The 18,998-nt window shown below is 40.5% G+C and overlaps 3 protein-coding genes across 4 annotated transcripts; 1 reads left to right on the forward strand and 2 right to left on the reverse strand.

The window, feature by feature from the left end:
• Positions 1-715: 715 nt before the first annotated feature.
• LOC115672114 (vacuolar protein sorting-associated protein 60.2) lies at positions 716-4,898 on the reverse strand. Of its 2 annotated transcripts, XM_056313170.1 has the most exons (9): positions 4,769-4,898; positions 4,531-4,670; positions 3,859-4,010; positions 3,382-3,475; positions 2,429-2,500; positions 2,240-2,351; positions 1,656-1,807; positions 954-1,038; positions 716-871 (listed from the first exon to the last, which is right to left on the reverse strand). In XM_056313170.1, the coding sequence occupies exons 2-8, from the start codon at positions 4,597-4,599 to the stop codon at positions 985-987; spliced, it is 705 nt and encodes a 234-aa protein (XP_056169145.1). In that variant the 5' UTR covers positions 4,600-4,670; positions 4,769-4,898; the 3' UTR covers positions 716-871; positions 954-984. The 2 variants fall into 2 exon arrangements, with proteins under 2 accessions (XP_056169145.1, XP_030449750.2); XM_030593890.2 differs by having other exon boundaries at positions 716-1,038.
• A 1,090-nt stretch (positions 4,899-5,988) lies between these two features.
• Positions 5,989-8,753, reverse strand: LOC115672876 (uncharacterized). Its single transcript, XM_030594865.2, has 4 exons — positions 8,450-8,753; positions 7,349-7,605; positions 6,604-7,049; positions 5,989-6,423 (listed from the first exon to the last, which is right to left on the reverse strand). The coding sequence occupies exons 1-4, from the start codon at positions 8,581-8,583 to the stop codon at positions 6,154-6,156; spliced, it is 1,107 nt and encodes a 368-aa protein (XP_030450725.1). The 5' UTR covers positions 8,584-8,753; the 3' UTR covers positions 5,989-6,153.
• A 3,526-nt stretch (positions 8,754-12,279) lies between these two features.
• On the forward strand, positions 12,280-17,533 carry LOC115670386 (uricase-2-like). Its single transcript, XM_030591637.2, has 8 exons — positions 12,280-12,618; positions 12,889-12,981; positions 13,799-13,874; positions 14,553-14,662; positions 15,701-15,792; positions 15,960-16,133; positions 16,254-16,347; positions 17,164-17,533. Exons 1-8 carry the CDS (start codon positions 12,415-12,417, stop codon positions 17,245-17,247), a joined length of 927 nt encoding a protein of 308 aa, XP_030447497.1. The 5' UTR covers positions 12,280-12,414; the 3' UTR covers positions 17,248-17,533.
• The last annotated feature ends 1,465 nt before the right edge of the window (positions 17,534-18,998 follow it).

Below are 18,998 nucleotides of genomic sequence, written 5' to 3' on the forward strand. Positions count from 1 at the left end.
ACGTTTGATAATTTGAACTTCTATGAGGCGGAGCTTTTCTCCTCTGAATAAAAGTTCTAAGTTTTGGTCAATGAAAGTAAAATATTTTAAGTATAAATTTATAGTCTCAATTTAATTTCAAACTTTTTATTTAGTACTAAAGATCAAGTTAGGAACAACAGCTATGTGATAGAGAAAAGTGATTCAAAATATATGTAAAATTATCGTAATTTAAAATGTATGAAAATCTGTCATGACTCGTAACATATGCAATTTACCGAGACATCGACACTTGACTCGGCAACATAAAAAATCAGCAAATAGGAAATCGCTTATTCTAACGGTTATCACCAAATTTTCTCCTACATATGACGTTTTATAACAATATATGATATAATGTTTTATGACTAATCCATCGGACAGAGCGCGAGCACGAATCGAGACTAAGTCTTACCCCCTTCTTATAGATTAAGCATTCGAGTTGGTGAATTCAATACACAATTGCTTCAATCGTTATACTGGAAATTGCCATGAAAGTCTTGATCACACGCGAAAATCGCCAAGTAGAACAATCGAAAGTGCAAGAAGGCACGGCAAGATCCATCCACGAGACATGATGTATTTGGAGAAGATGTCGAAAATGAAGTCTTGTCAGTGACGCGAGTTCAGGTTTATCTCTACTTAGCACAAGTGAGCCAGGATGCATTTGCCAGTTTACGAGAAAGTTGCAGCAGAATTATGCTGAAACAAATCGATGCATAAGCACAAAGAACAAAAGAAATCATCCCATTACAAGCTAGCATTCTGCCCTTGCACATCCGCGTTTTAACCAACAGATTCAACCACCATCTTGACCACCGCATCGTGCAGAACATCATGGAAGCTAGTGTCCCTATCCAAGAGAAATGTTACCTGGGAGAAGTAATGAAAATAACAAACTGCACAACATGTTTACAAAGAGGGTATGTCCGTACAGCAATCTTGCACAGACAGCATGCCGAATCATTAACTACGTATCGATGCATGAGGAACAGCAGGTAAGCCCAGTTCATCGTCGGCCTGTTCAGCATAAAATTCAAAAGGAAAGCAGTAAGAAGATGAGAGGGGGGAATACTGATTTTCATGAAAAGAGAGAGAACGTTCAGTAACAGATAATGGATGCTTGAAGTGTGCATCAGCATAAATATCATGTGCATATATGCATATGTATATTAGAACAATACATCGAAATTAGAGACACAAAACCATCATTTGTGGAGGTCCAATCCTCACTATAGAAAGATATGCAAAGGGGAGCATAAAGTTTGACATAGAATCCCATTAGTGCTAAATTAAGACAAATGCCTAGAGGCCTTTTAGTGGACTATGAAAACTATGAAGCATTCTACTGAGGGAAGAGTACTCGAGTGACTTATTAGAAAGGACTTCAATCCGGATTTAACAAAGAAGACAGTCAGGAGACATGCATCTTAAACCGGACTGCTTCCAATGGCGAAGAAAATTGGGGTACAACAACCCTTCACAGAAATCGGAGAAAGGGAGGGGGAAGAAAATTGCTAGCTCATGCATTTTCTGTACATTTAGTATGAGCACATGTACATTTTATTGCAGATGTAGGACAGTTAATTAATGGACCACTGGTAATGAATATTCAAAACAAGCTATATGAGATTTACCTGGGTATTGGTTCTGCCAGCTGGTGCTGCATGTCCTGTTGGTGCTGAAGGCAAGTTAAGCTCTTCCAGATCAGATTCCTTATCAGGTTGCAGGTAAGAAGGAACTCCAACTTCTGATTCCATTCCCATGTCTGCTTCCAAAGCGTAAAGCTCTGCATTGCAAAATTGGCAAGGATGATGCTGGCATGCCGAACTAAGATCTCTATTTATCTCGTCATAATTTGTTACATTTTTTTCAAATATAAGCACAACGGATGCACCTGGACAACAATATTTGTCTGGGTCCATGTAATACATACAATATCACTCATTTAATGCCTCTTTTCTACTGAAAATAAAATTGTATGAAGAGCCACATCCATGTATCTAGCAGGTACAGTGGGTAGAGTACCCTGGGAATGAGCAATTATTCTTACAGCGGTCTACCTTCACCAAGATCCAAGTCTTAACTCTTAAATAAGATTACCAGCTCTCACTCCCTATGCTAAACTAGCTAAAAACAGTGCTTCTGTCAAACAGCCTAGGTGGTAATCGTGATTTCTCCTTACATGAACACACTGAAAACGGATTCTGTAATTTCTTACCATCCAGGAGTTCATCCTCGTCAATATCGTCAGGAACATTGTAGCTTCTACCCAAGGTCTCTTGAATCTCATTGCTTACATCCATTAGGTCCATCATCTCATCTTGCAAGCTCTGCACGAAAGAGTGGCATGATTAGAAATAGTAGACCTAAAAGAAATTAAAAGGCAAATGTATGGTGATTAACATACATCTATGTCCTGAATCTTCACGGTTTTCATCATGCCTTTCAATTCCTTGTTGGCAGATTTCAAAGCTGACATCTGGAATAAGATAAAGCAAAAGGATGTGTAAGACCAGTAAATAAACCCCATAATCAGTAGTCTAACAATATCAGGTTATGAAATTAACGGAAGCATCCATAGCTACATATAATTGAACAAAGCAATCTAGAACTAAAATTAGTTCCCAAAATCCAGAAGTCTTTCCCAGGGTCCAATGCATGATCTCCTGCGATCTCCACACTTCTTGTTGTAGGTAAGTATAAATAATAGTTTTCTGAACCATGCTGCATTGGCAGCAAAACAACTGAAATCAGACCAGAGTTTGTGGTTAATCAATCTTTCAGCCAATTTTTGCCTGCTAGAGCTATAGGCCATATCCACCTATAAATTAGAGGACATACACAAACCTTGTACCAACAGTCCATACAATTAGATCTTTAATGAGAAACATATAAATCACCCATAGTATGCTGCCATAACTTTGAAGTACTCTATATTGGGATCGTAGCATCCACTGAGGATGAGATTTAACTGCAAGACGACATTGTTTGGATATGCAATTCTTGCCAGCAAGGCAACAATATTCAATCAGCTATAAAACTACACAGAACTGAGATAATAATGAATACCAACCTATACAAACAAAGGTCATAGTTTGGATATGCTTTGCCAAAAAGAGTGGAAGGGAGTATAAATAAATACGACGTAATAGACCAAGACCACCACAACTACTAAACTCTAGTCCCTTGTAAAAAAAACCAAAGGGGATTAAAACAAAAAAATAAGAGAGAAGAAGTCAACGTATTATATGAAAGACAAAGATGAAGTCCATCGCTGAGATATTCCCAATGTTGCCATGATACTCGTCTAGGAAATTGTACTTGAAATATTAAAATGAGGAAAAAGTTTCTAAAACATACAGTCTGCTGAGCATCTTTGATACCCTCCGAAGCAAATGCAACTTGATCAAGGTTAAATGTTTGATTGTACAGCATATCACGTTGTCCTTCATACCTGTTTCCATAAGAAGATTGAGGACACATAAGGACCAAAAAATCATTATATGGACGACCTAAACCATCCATTATGGTAATAACATTTCCCTAAATAAAAAACCACAACCAGCGCAATCATTCCTCATCACATGAGATACAATCTTCTTTAATCACAAACCGGTTGTTGTATATCAGACGTGCAAACCCAACTTGGAAACAGCTCTCAAAACAATTCTTATAGGTTGAGGGAAAGAGATTTTCTAAACTTAAAACAAATACCTTTAAGAAAGTTAAGATTATGTACACAATACTGTAGTATGATAACTATCTCATGATTTATTTTTTCGATAGAGCAACTTTTCTTTGAGTGAGATACAGTACTAAATCTGTTCAATGACTTACATCCTCTTTTGCTTGAGAACCCGCATTGCTCGAGCTTTCACAGCTTCTTGAGCAGGACCAGGCCGAGTCTTTCTTATTTGTTCCTTATATCGGCTGAGTTCAGCATCTAGCTTCTTGATCTTCTCATCCACTGAGTCACCCCTTTTAGTAATCTGAGCAAAGATACAGACAATTTAGCATTGATCCTAAGAAAAAAGGGTAGCCCGCATAACAAAACACGGCTAATAAACACGGCTAATCTCGACAAAAATATGAACACAAAAGAGCCAAACGTGGGATTCAAATTTGTTTGGGCGACAGCACCACTAAAGCAAATTACGTAGAGAAAGTATAGGGGCCAAATACTTTGGATTTCCCACCAGAATACATCTATCATATAACTCGTAAGAAATTTCCCTGGAAGAAAACCTAGCAATTATCAAAGGGTCAAAATCCATGGACACCCACGTCTTTTCGTGAGACACGACAGACAACCCCACTTTCCTCGAAATCTCTCCTGCAACCCCCATTAGTGATAGGAATTCGATCCCTTCTTCGACGGTCAACCCCTTTTTCTGTGTCGATGGGGATTGCCGCTTGAGCTCGCTCTTGACGACGAGCATCCAAATTAAGCCGCGCGAACTATACGGCAGTCAAACCCAGTTGGGGAAAAAAGAGAGCAAGAAATCTTACCCGATCGGAGGCATCTTGAACGTTGGGGGGAGGTTCCTTGTCTTTCTTAACGCCGAACACTCGCTTCATCTCCTCCTTCCTTCCTCCCTTCCTTCCTTCCTTCGAATCCCGGCAAATCGCAGCGGATGAACAGGAGGGTACTTTCGACCCCAAAAAAAAAAGAAGAAAAAACAGGTGGGTACGAGATAATTCGCGAAAACAGAGGACGAGATACGACACGGTCGAACGTTGATCTTACCGATACGATGAAACTGGAAAGGGACCGCGTATCGAAGGAAGTAAACGGAGCTTTCCTCCCCTCTCCTTCGCTCGTAAGGAAACCAGAAGAGAAGCTTCCGTGAAAGGATTGGGCAAGATCCGCTCGTTTTACCTTCTTTAGTTTTTTTTTATATATTATTGTGTGGCGTGAGTGGGCCAGCGTGAATTGGGCCCTCGTTTGGGCTTCAGACAAGTCCCCAAGGACCGAATGAAAATGGCGGTAAGGAATGACGGCAAAAGCTCCGTTCATTTGATAAAAAATATTTACGGAAAAACATTTTCTTTATTTTCCAGCGTTCAATTGAGTTAACAGAAAATATTTTCCTGGTCAACGGAAAAACTATGCTTAAATTCAGGAAAATCATCTTTCAAAATATGAATAGGTATTGATGCTTGTACCTGAAACTCTACTTTTGAACACGAAAACCCAACGCTAGTTCCTGAATCTCCAACACCTGGATCAGGTGTACGCTCGAGCATGAGTCCATCGAGGCCGAATCAAGCTCCATTGAGACTGAGCTCAGGACCCTGGTGTCCAGGCCCGAGTCCATCAAGGCCAGGTCCAAACCCCCTGGTGCCCATGCCCTATGCCTCGACACCTGAGCCCGGCATCAGAGCCCGCGTCCATGAAGGCCGGGCTCAGGTCCCTGATGCTCAAGCTCTAGTCCCCACCATCGCACGGTTTCATAAGATTGTTTTACCAGGAGATGATGGTGTAACCGTGCTAAAAAGTAAGAAGAACATGATGCTTCAAAAGAATCAGCCTTTTCCTCGGTAGAAATCCACAACATCGACATGCCAAGTTCCTTGGTTCGTGTATATTTTGGCTCGCCAAAGTATATCGTTTTCGCAATTAGTCCTCCGACACCTCTAACTTGCCGGACTTGCAAACCGGGGTGACTCTGTCAAGCTGCTGAGGTGACGACCCTTGCCTCGGTCTGTGAGGACCGTCGCTGGGCAACCGGTGAGAGTCTGTATCTCGTGTGCCTCGGAACCGCTGTTGTTCTTATACTCTGTTTCTTCTTCTGGAGGCAATGAGTTTATGTGCCTCAGACCAATTAACCTCTCAATGAGAGAACTTTGGCTTATTCAGGCAAGCTCATTCAATCGTAAAGTTGGTCACGTTAGATAATCGGAAGGGAGGCAAGACCAAGATCGCAAAACAACGTAAAATCACAAAATAAACGAGAAGACTGCCGATTATCGAGAACATGTCAAGAATCAATATGAATTAACCTGTTTCTTGAAATAATTGATAATTCAATGAGTTCGCTTGGATTCGAGATCAGGAGACTTTCACATCACACATCTGGATCAATAAGATGGTATTGACTTCGAATATCGACATACTTTTAGTCTCCGACTCTATGGAGAGGACTGTGGGTTCAAGCCGAGTTGTTTCCTCGTCTTCCCCACGAACAGATCCCCGGATTTTATCCTGCCAGGGACGCATCCAATCACAGTTATCAGGGGAAACTGCGCCACGGCCTCTTTCCTGCCGAGCGAAACAAGAGCGATTGCTGAACCAGGCTTGTAAGTGGCCATCTTGCTTTCTCTCCCTCCAGTCATCAAAAGCTTCAAGTTCTTGACGGTAACTTCTGCATGTCGTTGAGCCAAATAACCTTGCTTTAGTTCCTGAAGTTAAAACAAAACTATCAAAGGGTAATTCATGCTAATTCAAGCCTTGGAAAACCATGAAAAGCTAACATCTAAAGACAATGTAAGACACAATGAATGTTAGAGTAGATCAAACAACAGGGACAAAGGAGAACTAAGTGGAACAAACTAGACCATGGTAAAGTTGGCCAATCTTACCGGAATGTCTGTGATATCTCCTATGGCAAAGACGTTTTTGTGACCTTTAACCCTTAATTGCTCATCAACCATCAATCTTCCACGATTATCCAAGCTATCCTTTAGTATAGTCTCGCTAAGCCATGATGAACCAATTGGCTTCCCCGTGCACAAAAAATGGCAATCGGCTTCGAGGGTTTCTCCCGCAGATGTTTGATAGGTGCCATCTGATACGATGGTTAAATCAACAGATTGTTCCAGGATCACTTCAACCCTCCTCGATGTCAACCAGTCGAGTGTCTTTTGGGAGGCCTTAGGACCAATAAATTCAAGCAACCTAGACCCTCGATGCACCAACGTCACCTTCTTATCTGGAAAGTCAACACTGATTTCACCGGCAAGTTCCACGCCAGTAGGGCCACCTCCAACGATCAAGATGGAATTAGCAGATTTTATCTTATCACACTCTGGAATGTAAGGAAAAAGACAAGTTACTTGAGCAAATGGCTCAGATAAGAAATTAAAAGCTTTCCAAATGTTTATTGAGATGGAAAGACGATCATCATTCGACCACTGCTAACAGTTTGAGACAGACATTAGCTATGTTTCTTACATTTTTCAATGTAATCAACTAAAACATTCAGATAACTTGCACGAATGAACCTCTGTCACCGGGGATTGTCTGATATGACCAGAATTGTAGGATTCTGACTCTTTTGATGGTCAAATCATTGAGCTTTCGACTTTCAGACTTTGTTATGCTCACCTGCTTTGTACTGGATAAGCCGTTCACTTCTAGATCTGGGAACTAAATCTTTGTGCCCCGTGGCAATGACAAGATAGTCAAATGGGAACCTGGAGCCACCGGCAGTCAACACTTCGCCATCTCTAATGTCCACAGCAGCAGAGCAGACAATCTGGCCACTGGTGAAGTAATCTCCATGGTCAATAACTGATCTTTCGGCAACAGATGGCTCAACCATCGCCCTCAAGCTTGCCCAAGGGATCTCAAAATACTCCTTCCTAGCCGCATTTGAGTAACTTATTGTCAGATACAAATAGCAAAATGCGAAAGGAGAAGGAAGACTGAGGGTTCCACGTATCTAACACTAACACAGACGACTTAACTTCTGATATGCACATCAGCTTAGTTGAAAACAATGTCCCCAAACTTGTTGTGCACTTCACGGTTTTCAAAAAGGCAACTAACACAGACGACTTAACTTCTGATATGCACATCAGCTTAGTTGAAAACAATGTCCCCAAACTTGTTGTGCACTTCACGGTTTTCAAAAAGGCAACAACTCCAGAACAGACTATTCCAGCGTAAAGTACATTATATAGCATTCACTTCTATAATTTCTGCATAACCATCTATCTGCTAACGCATCTAATGCAGAATGGCAGAAATAACTATTCGCGTTCAAAGGAGGCAATTACAAATTCTACAACAATATACCTGAAAAGGGTTACTCCACAAACAAATTAATTTCAAAAGGAGGACATGGTACCATACAAATTCAATGTCATCTACCATGTCAACAAAAGCGTGGAAACTCGGACTAGGCTTTTGACCCCCATTAGCTTGCGCTCCAAGCTATGGTAACTGTTCACATCTCTAGGTCACCAATAACTCAACCCATGTCATCACTCGAGAGCTGCGAAGTGAATGCCCTATCTATCCTACAGGACTCGCAGAAAGATCGTATCTTTCATCCACAGAAACGAGACTCTTTGGGAATTAAGCCAACAAAAGCATAAAACAAAAGAAACCCGAGTGAAAATTCGAAGGAATTGGATCCATTTGCACAAATTCAGCTCCGGTAGATGATAAAAACGAGTCCTTTTGAAGAGAAATGAGGCTTACGGGTCGATAAGAACGACGTCGGCGAAGGACTGGAGGGATTTGGCGACGAGGGAACCCCCGACGCCGCCGCCGATCACCACCACCACCCTCTTCTCGCGCCTTCCGGGCCCTTCTTCGGAGGCTGAGGTCGCCATTGCAGTTCCCCTGCGCGAGCTGTCGCCTGCGGAAAAACCAAGAAGGCTGGAGGACTCGATGATGGGTGGTGCCTATGCGCGCGGCGACTGGCAAATCAAGAACGCAGGGAAGGAATCAGGGAAGCGCATAACTTCGAGACAGGACACGAATGAGTCCAGAAAACAGAGCACCGATTGCACGAATTCCAACAGAAATCGATAAATTAAGGGTTAATACGCGAAAAACTCCGAACTGATATACCTATGACAATTTTATCTCAAATTAGTATATCCGTGACAAATTTATTCTTGATTTATTTCCGTTAAATTTTACTATTGAATTTCTTTGTTAAATGACACGCGACAGTTGACTGATGTGCCAGTTTTATGTTTTACCCTCTATTTATCACAGGTGTATCAGTTTATGATTTTTTGTGGTATTAATTCAATTTAACGAAAATTAGCGGAGAGTAAATTTATCACAAATGTACCAGTTTGGGGTTTTTAATAGTCAAAATATTAGTTTTGGGCAAAGTTGTCATAAGTATACCAGTTTGGAGTTTTTGGTGGTCAAAAAATTAGTTTTGAGTAAAATTATCGCAGGTGTACCAGTTTGAGGTTTTTCGTGGTATTAACCCATAAATTAACAAGACAAAGTTCAGATTTTCCATGATTTTAATATATCTTGCTTCTTTATATATTTTTTGACTTGTATACTTGGCTTTTTCCTTTTACTCCGTTTGATTCGCTAAAAAATAAATTATTTGCAAAACATTTTCTCAAAAAAATTCGTTTGTGTCCATTGATATAATTAGCAAATGAAAAATGATTTCATTACCGATAACAATCCATGTATTAATATTTCCGTAGATGACGAAAATACTTTTCTCATTCGTTCATTTTTGTAAGTAGATACAAGCGATCACTTTCAGGAAAATGCTCTCTAAATAATTTATTTTTCGCGAAACAAACGAAACTTAATAACGAAACGTCGACAACCCATTCCAATTTTTTTTCCCAAGATTTTAAAAAATTTCTTATCGTCACATTTTAGAGGAAAATAGAGATCTTCCAACAATAATGTAATTTCAGATGTATCCATCAATTACAGCTACGTCTAAAAGTTCAACAGGACAACTTGTTCGTCATTGTTTCTCTACAAGTTAATTTGGAAATGATTAAGTACATTTTATTCCCCTAACTTATTTAATTTGCAATTGTGATGTTCTTCGTGTAATAAAGACATCCGACATGTAAAGATTGTTTTGACCAGTATTTTCGTCGATGTAACTCATCTTTGGCGCCATGTATTAATGTCTAGCTCGCAGTTATAATAATTTCTTGCTAGCATTGTGAAAAGTATGAAATCCATCTTAAAACCACGACAATATGTTGGTATAAAGATTAAACTTATCACAGATAAAAGTACATTCCTAGGCTTGAAATTGAGTATTTTCTTTCGCCGTGAAAAATCATATCACGTGAAAGGTGTACATGTAAATGGCGAGGAGCGCCGATGAACAGACACCGCCTAGGGGGCAGCTACTAGCAACTGCTACTGGGTCAGCAGCTAATTCGAGCCGCCTTGAAGAATAGATTTGGTGATGTTTTTGTTGCATTGATACGCGTCTCGTGATCATCTCGATGCAATAAAAAAAAAATCACGGTGTAAGAATCCTTCCTGGAAGTAAAAAACATTACGATGATGAATTATTTAATTTGGTTTATTATTTTTCTTCCAAGGCACAGGTACAAATACAGACACCACACAACATTACACGGCCTATTAATGCTTAAGCCGCGGGCCAATCATCCCGAGGCGTGGCCCGAAATGTTACCAAGACGGACGGGTACGGCCCACTTATGCATCGGGCCGGGGGCCTGCCCGGTCCGCCCCGAGCGCCACCGTGCCCATGATTAGAGATTAGTGACAACTCCGCCGGAGAGAATCTGTTTTCTCACAGCAAACGGTAAACCACCCGATCTTATGGCCGGGGGCCGGTTATATTACCATAAACACGGGTCAATGCGTTTACTATTCTTATTCTACCTGACGACCTGCCCACTGCTCATCTTAGCGCGTGTAAACCACCCGCCTACCAATGAAAGTAAAGGCAATAAAACAGTAGCTAATCGAATCAATTTGAACCTTTCCCTCTTCTTCTTTTTCTTTTTGAAATTATTATTTCTTTCTTCTTTTCCCTCCATGTCCCTAACTCTGAAAACAAACAAATTTTTTTAATTAAAGGGGCTTTAATTACGATTTCTTACTTCACGTGTGATAAGGATTAGGGGTGAGCAACTTGGACCGCCCAAACCGGGACCAGACCGGACCGGACCGGACCGACGAGTTTGGTCCGGTTCTCGGGACTATCGGTCTAGTTCCCGATTCCTAAAAGCGGAACCGGTTTCCGGGCGGTCTGGTTCCCGGTTCCAAGGGAAAACCGGACCGGACCGGACCGACTATTTAATATATATTTTTATTATTTTTTTCTTTAAAAAAATAATAAAATGTGAACTAAACTCTAAGTGAACTTCATTATCATAAATTCATTGATAAAAAATAGTAAAATGTGAATTAAACCCTAAGTGAACTTCATTGACATAAATTTATTAACAAAAATTAGTAAAATGTGAACTAAACCTTAAGTGTTTGACTAAAAAAAAAAAATCCTAAACTCTAAGTAACCGGTTCCCGATCCTAGAACCAACCGGTCCGGTCCGCAGTTCCCAAAATTGGGAACCGGTTCTCTCGGTCCGGTTCCAGGTTTCACCTTGGAATCGGACCGGACCGGGAATCGCTCACCCCTAATAAGGATGTCGTTTCGTGCACATGGCTGTTTTGCCCTTCAATAAAAACACGATTGTTTGGGCGACAGAGGCAAATTACTTTTCACACGTTTCTACACACTTGACCATTTTAGTGTATTATTGGCGGTCCAATCAATCGTCATCCGAGCTTTCACCATCCTTTTGCCTTCCGAAAGCTCTAGTTGAGTCTTTCTACTTCCCAAGATGCCATAATTTGCTGTTGTCCAGTCCGATCAAGGATAGATCTTGGTAAGATTTCGGATATCTTTTGCTTTTTAGGTCAGGGCTGATGAGAATTAGATGAGACATTATCTAGTGGCTTGCTCTATAGGCATGACTGGCTAGGGTCAATTTCTAAATTAATACGATGGAGCATCTTTGTTGAAGCCGAGGCTAAGCGCCAGCTGAAATCCAATGACGAATTGTCATTCATGCCTAATGATATGTTAAAGCTTCTCCACTATTTTTTTTTTCATTATTCAAGATACTATTCTCACTAAATGCATGAATGATAAGCTAGTCAGTATCGTGCCAATCCACGAACGACGACGTAATGGTGCTATTTCTTTATATCCGCAATTAGATCCGATCACGAACTGAGCGGAGCGTTGAATCCGTCTGAGCTTACCAATTTCGCCCCGAGCTCGAAGGAAATCCGGATGGATTTGGTCGAATCGATCATTCTTGAACGGCAAATTAGAACCAATTTCATATTTTTTTATGTCAAAAAAACTAATATCAATCATTTGGCTTTGTCCAATTACCAACACTTTTTTTTTTTTTTTCAGGCCGTGCAAATGCTCGTGTGTTTCGAGAGCTCCTCAACGCACGCGCCTCCAGAGAGCGTGGAGTTAGGAACGCTATTCAGGCACGTAAAAAGCAGCGTTTATAGTTATATAACTCATAATAATGCAGCAGCAGCAGCGTCGTCATCGTCCTCCTCATCGAATCTTCTCACTGCGAGTACTTCGCCACCTCCGATCCTCTCGAATTCAAACCCCCCCTCACCGTGACCGGCGAGCTTCCGGCTGATCATCGGCGATGGCCGGCGGCTTGGAAGGCTTCAGCTTCGAGCAGAGGCACGGCAAAGACAGGGTCCGGGTGGCCAGGGTCTGGAGGGCCGGCGACGGCCGCCATTTCATGGTCGAGTGGGACGTCAGCATCAGTCTCTTCTCCGATATCGTCGGCGCGTACGCCCGCGGCGACAACTCCGGCATTGTCGCCACCGATACCATGAAGAACACGGTACCTAATGTCTTCTATCCTCCAGCTTTTCGCCCGTTTGAGCTGGCCATGGTGGTTGATTTGAATCGTCTCTCTGCTCTTGTCCGGTCGGTGATGTAGACGGGGGTGCGTTCGTTCGATTGTCCTGTGCTCTTTAGTATCGCGGGTCGTGTAGCTTGCTATTTACTCCGGCCAAGGCGCTAGCGAGTTATGGGGAGTAGCATGTTCGGACTTGTTTGTTGTAATACAATAATTCTAATCTGGTTTGACGAGGTTGGAGCTTTTGTTTAGGTGTACGTGAAAGCGAAGGAATGTTCGGAGCAACTCTCAGTAGAGCATTTTGCAATTTTGCTTGCAAAGCATTTCACTTCGTTCTATAAAGAGGTCAGCACATACCTTATTCCGGGAGTGAATATCAGGATTTTACTTTGTCGCCAGGAGGTTGTTACTGTATCTTTCCACTGTTACAGCTAAAGATCCAGGAATATAATTTGGAGTACTTTGTGTTTCACTGTTTGGATTCGGTTGTATATGGAGATCTTGTTATGGATGAGAGCCGTGGCACGAACTCACGACTGATCATGGGTAAAAAAGTAAAAAAGAAAATCGGGAAGCGGTTATTAATAGCTCAGATGTATTGCTTGAGAGGAAATATTAGATAATCTGTTGATAGGAAAGAAAAGGTTTGCATGGTCATGTTGTCTGCCCCAGAAGAGAACAACATCGTTGCCTGTGCATCACATGTCTGCTTGTTATCATATCATATAAGGCATCAAAATGGGAAAGGGATATATGACAAGTGTGTTTGGAAGTGGATAAGTTGTTAGGCTTATAGTCTGTACAATTTCGTTAATTGATCAAAGCAAACCATTTTGATGCTGTTAGGTTTTAGCATATGTTTTATCAGAAGTGTATTATAAGCATGCCATCGATAGCTGGGCAAAATCGAGCGACCATGGTGGCACCTAAAGTTATGATACTTTTTCTTGATCTAACTGGGATAACTAACCTGCATATGACTGAGAGAAGCAATTATCAGATCCTTGAACAATTCTTGTGTAAATGACCATACTTCATGGGACAGTTTGTGGTTCTACTTGTTACAAGTGGTCTGCACTAACAATCGGATTAAGCTCATAGCACTCAGTGTTAGATACTCTATTAGTAGCACTGATGTTTTTACGTTTATTTCTGAATCTAGGTAACAACTGCCGTAGTCAAAATTGTGGAGAAGCCTTGGGAACGGGTATATGTGGATGGACAACCTCATGAACATGGTAGGCCTTTTCATCTTTAGCAATTTTAAGTGTTGAATAGTTTTCAATTCAATAATTGGTATTGCCTAGATAAAAAGCCTAATAATGACCATGTTTCTTTTTTTGGTTTTCTGTACTGTTGTTCTGTCTGTACAGAAATGTGCTGATAGAGTTGCCTGACTTGTTATGCATGACTTGAATAATTTTCTGAATCTAGGACAATATCATTTTAAGTAATGCTGGAGAAATGCTCTCATAAGAACCTCTTTATCTGCGATTCTGTGTTTCAAAATCCCCTTTGGGGGGAATAAAAACTTTTCAGGATATTGACCTTCTATGAATATCTGTGATAGAGTTTAGAGGTTCAATGGCTTGGCTTTTAGTGATGTGGGATCAATTTTGAGACATCCCTGTATCGGAAGGGGCAATTGATGGTATCAGAGTGTTTGGAGATATGTTCACTTCAACTTTGGATCAACTTTACACGGGCAACTAAAAGACGTTTTGCCCTGTTTTTTGCTCCTTAGTCTACATTATCGCTGTGTGAATATGACAAGTGTCTGACTTGTAATTTTAAATTTATCCTCCAGTGAAGTCATGTTAAATAGCATTAAAGCTGTTGCCACAACCATTAAGAGATCATTACATAAGAAGTCAGCATCACAGGGACTTACGTTTTTTCACTCTACTTTACTGAAGGATTTAAACTTGGATCAGAGAAGCATACAACAGAAGTAACTGTGAAAAAGTCTGGTGCTCTAGAATTGACTTCGGGGATAGCAGGATTGTCAGTCCTGAAAACAGCCATGGTAAGCTAGTCTACGCTCGAGCTATCTTTCATAAATTCTTTAACCTTATTTGGCTTCAGAGATGGTATGATCCCTTGGGAAGTTGGCATTTTTTCTTCCCAAATCAAGCAATTGCATGCCATGTGAAGTGCAGTAATGTTCAAATTCTTTTCTTTGAAATTCATCTTGCTGCTATTCTACCCGCATTCTAGGTACATTTCAGAAATCCTGGTCAAGTTGTACTTTTGTAACCTGTTAGTACAAATTCTCCTATCACACCTACAATTGTCTCAAATTTCTTTTTTAAGTCTAGAATTTCATCACCTATGAGCTACTGATGGCAAAAAGCATATCTGAAAGCTTGTCTCTTTAAAACATATGAAAAGGATAGAAGGCACATTTATATTTTCTGTTTAATCACCTTTGCTTTTGACAGAGGCTTTGTAGTATTATTCAATTTTGATGTATGTTCAGTGTAGGTTTGCTATATTGTATGTGTAACAATAATTTGCCACTACTTGAGAATCTGATTTTTTGTCCGTATCTTTCATCATTCTTGAAATGTTTGGTTATTGTGAGCACATAATGCATCAAGTTCTATTTCTACTAAAACTATTTAGATGATTTGGGAACTTCCAAAGTATCCGGCATGCATGGGGAAGCAAAGTGAAGTTTTGAAACCTTAGTTGGGAATTTCTTCTAGGAAGCCGTGTCCATTGGACAGTATCCATCACACCCTTTGATCTCGTAGATCTCCAAAATCAACGATTGTGATGAACCCAATCTAGTAAGCTCTGGTCCAGGCAAGAATTTCCACCTCGGTTGGCATCAGCAATCTGCAGATGCATCGTTGATAGGACAGGTTTTTAAATGCACAGCGTGGTGTGCACCCAATGCTTCCTCTGTCCTTTGATTTGGAGGCCCCATGAGGGACCCACATTATCTAAGGGCAGGGAGTGCAAAGGGTGTGCTTGACCCTGTGCACCTAATGTTTTCTCCATTGATAGGATAAGTCTGATATGGTTGCTCTCTCTACATTTTTATCTTTCACGTGAACAGTCAGGTTTTGAAGGTTTCATTAGGGATAAGTACACATCTCTTCCTGAAACTCGAGAAAGAATACTTGCCACTGAAGTGACTGCAACTTGGAGGTATGATTTTTTATTACTAGTAATGTGAGAGAATGTTAAGAGGCAGAGTTGAATAATATACGCATTTTACTTTATCCCTTTCCCGTGGCCTTCATCTTAGAGATTAGGGAGACTTAAGGTGATTTGTTTGTCATAAGCTAAGTCACCACTATAAGTGTGGATGGCAGGTATTCTTACGATACTCTCTCCAGCATCCCCCGTGATCTTCTTTATTTCCAAGAGAGATATAAGGATGCAAAAGAAGTTTTGATATATACTTTCTTTGGCCCACCAAAAGAGGGAGTTTACAGTGCATCTCTTGAAAGCACTCTCTATCAATTGGCAAGGGCAGTTCTCTCCGGGTCTCTCTCTCTCTCCACCCCCAAGAAATTCTCCACTTGATTCCGTGTTGATTTGCTTTCCTTCTTTATTATTTGGTACATGATGAAGATAAATAGAATAAGTGCATTTTTACTTTTCAGATTTCCTGACATATCAGCAGTGCAATTGAAGATGCCAAATCTCCATTTCTCACCAGTTAACATATTGACCAAGGATAATCCATCAATGGTGAAGGTACGAATATTATGCTGCTGCAAGAAACACTCTTTCTGAAAATGTTAATGAGAATGTCCAAGCAAGAGTTCTAGCAATGCTAGATTAGCTTGGGGAAGGAATCTATATTTAGCATCCACAGGAAGAAGGTTAGATATGGCCAACTGGGATGGCTAGCCTACTGAAAATGGTTGATACTAAGTGACTGTGTGCTTCTTCTTTAATCCTGACTTTGGTCTTCAGGGTTGAGCCATGAGAAATAGATAGGTAGGTACTCGTGAGAGAAGTTAGTGAAACAATGATTTGTTCGAGATCACGGGATATGGATCGTCTAAAGTTACGAGGAGTAAAGTGACTCAACTTTTCCCACCTTAAGTTGATTATATGTCACCAAAGGTGCATAACCAGTTGAAAATAGGTTAAAGAAGATAAAGGTGATAAGTTGGGAGTTGCAAACTTTTTTATCACCACATGAGCTGCAAAGATGTTGGCAATTTGTTAGTCCAATAGCTAAATATTCTTGAGGCTGCAACATCTGCAAGTATTCGAAAATACATGGAGTATGCTATGACAATATTAGAAGCACTTATGTGGTTCGGAATTGGTGCTGCATCAGTTCATGTGAAATCATAAGAGGAGAAAGTAATCAGTTAACAGGTTCTGGATTTTTATGCTCGAGGACAATGGCCTGTAAAGGGGTCATGTTTAGTTTTTAGTCAGCTTTTCCTGAAATGTTTTGGTTGGGAATGTTGGTTCATGGTTGACTCAACTTTGGTAAGCATTAATGTGTGCAAATGCTTGAATGCTGATATTGACTAAATGTAATGAATTTCGCAGTTCGATAACGATGTATATTTACCAACTGATGAACCACATGGATCGATTCAAGCAAGCTTGAGCAGATTCTGTTCAAGAATGTAGAGACAATTCTTCACCAGGGGGTATCTGATTTGAGGTCCCGGTCCGATCAGCTTTGTATCTGCTTGTCCATTCTCAAATAAAATTGGCAGGACCTCTAATTTCCTTAATATCGTTGACAGTTGAGTTCTCTCTGTAGAAGTAATAGCTCATATGCATTACCATCTACTCTGGCAACGAGAATACAGTAGATGGCGTTGCGTGGGCAGATGCATCATCTCATCTCATCTCAACAATATGATGGATCCAATTCGTATGGTTCAATCTCACTGTGGTATTTTTAAAGGTTGTATATATCATGGATGCAAAAACAAAAGTCTCATTCATAATGGAGCCAATCAGCTTGGCACTTAACCAGGATATCATTTGCTTTGCATGGACATATAAAACAGGACGAATAACGGGAGACACGCTCTAACAGCACGGTTCCTCCTATTTTCGAGAAATTTCATGTTTTCAATGAGATTACTCTAAAAAAGTCATGCGGAATCAAAAGAAATATTACCCAAAAAAGTTGTCGGGAGTGATGAAGTGGCACTTCCGAAGTTTTGTCTTCTCAAGCTCATTGTAATCCTTGAAATGAGGCAATTACAAATTCTACAACAATATACTTGAAAAGGATTACCCCACAACCAAATTAATTTGAAAAGGAGGACATGGTACCATACAAATACAATGTCATCTACCATGCAAAGGGGGACTCGTAGAAAGATTGTATCTTCATCCACAGAAACGACACTCTTGGGGAATTAAGCCAATAGAAGCATAAAACAGAAGAGACTCGAGTGAAAGGATTTGGTTACCGATCACCACCACCTCTTCTCGTGTCTTCTTGGCGATTCTTCTGAGTTTGAGCTCGCCATTGCTCGCAAAAACCAAGAAGACTCGACTCGATGATGGTGCGTGTGGCAACTGGCAAATCAAGGACATAGGGAAGACATATGTAGAGATTGCCAATAAAGAGTCCAAATCCGAGCCCGTCAACATATCCAGTTGGACCCTCCTGCACTAAAAAGTTTAAACTAATGAGTTATGAGCCAACTTGACTATATTAACTACTCCACATCGCATAACATTAATTCTCCGCTGTGGAACTTTCTTAATATAACTCACACGTGTATCTTACCAATTTCCCTTTACGTGTGATCTCTATTATTAGATTTGTTCTTTCTCAATACTCAATTTGATGGTTCGGTATGGAAAAAAGAAACCGAGAGTAACGACTCCACCTGAACGAATTTGTTTTCTCACAGCACACAGTAACGGAAGACCCGTTTCTCCCGACCCGGACATCATGTCTGTGGGCCGTTTATATTACTATTAACCCGGGTCAACGCGTGTACCATTCTTATCCTACCCGACGACCTGCCCACCGCTCTTCTCAGCGCGTGTAAACCACCGGCCTCTCATTTCAATCCACAAAACCAATGAAAGGAAAAGGCAATGGAACGGTAACCAATCGAATCAATTTGAATATTTTCCTCCTCCTTTTTTTTTTGTTGAAATTACTATTTCTTTTATTCTTTTCCTTCGAAATAAATTATTTTGGTTCAACATTTAGCTTTTCGAAAATTATATTTTCATCGCGAACGATTTATCTCGTTATGTATTTACGCTCGGGAAGATCGTCGAAAGTACGTAAAAATTTCCAAGACGAAAATCAAGGATCGCAAACTCTATTTTGGGCACGCACGTGTTTGGGTTTGAACGACTTCTAAAAATTGGAAAAATTATGGTAAAAAAATTATTTGCGG

Source organism: Syzygium oleosum, unplaced genomic scaffold (genome assembly GCF_021117445.2).
Source record: "Syzygium oleosum isolate NSW1041296 unplaced genomic scaffold, Sole_v2.1 Sole_v2.07, whole genome shotgun sequence".
NCBI classification, from domain to species: domain Eukaryota; kingdom Viridiplantae; phylum Streptophyta; class Magnoliopsida; order Myrtales; family Myrtaceae; genus Syzygium; species Syzygium oleosum.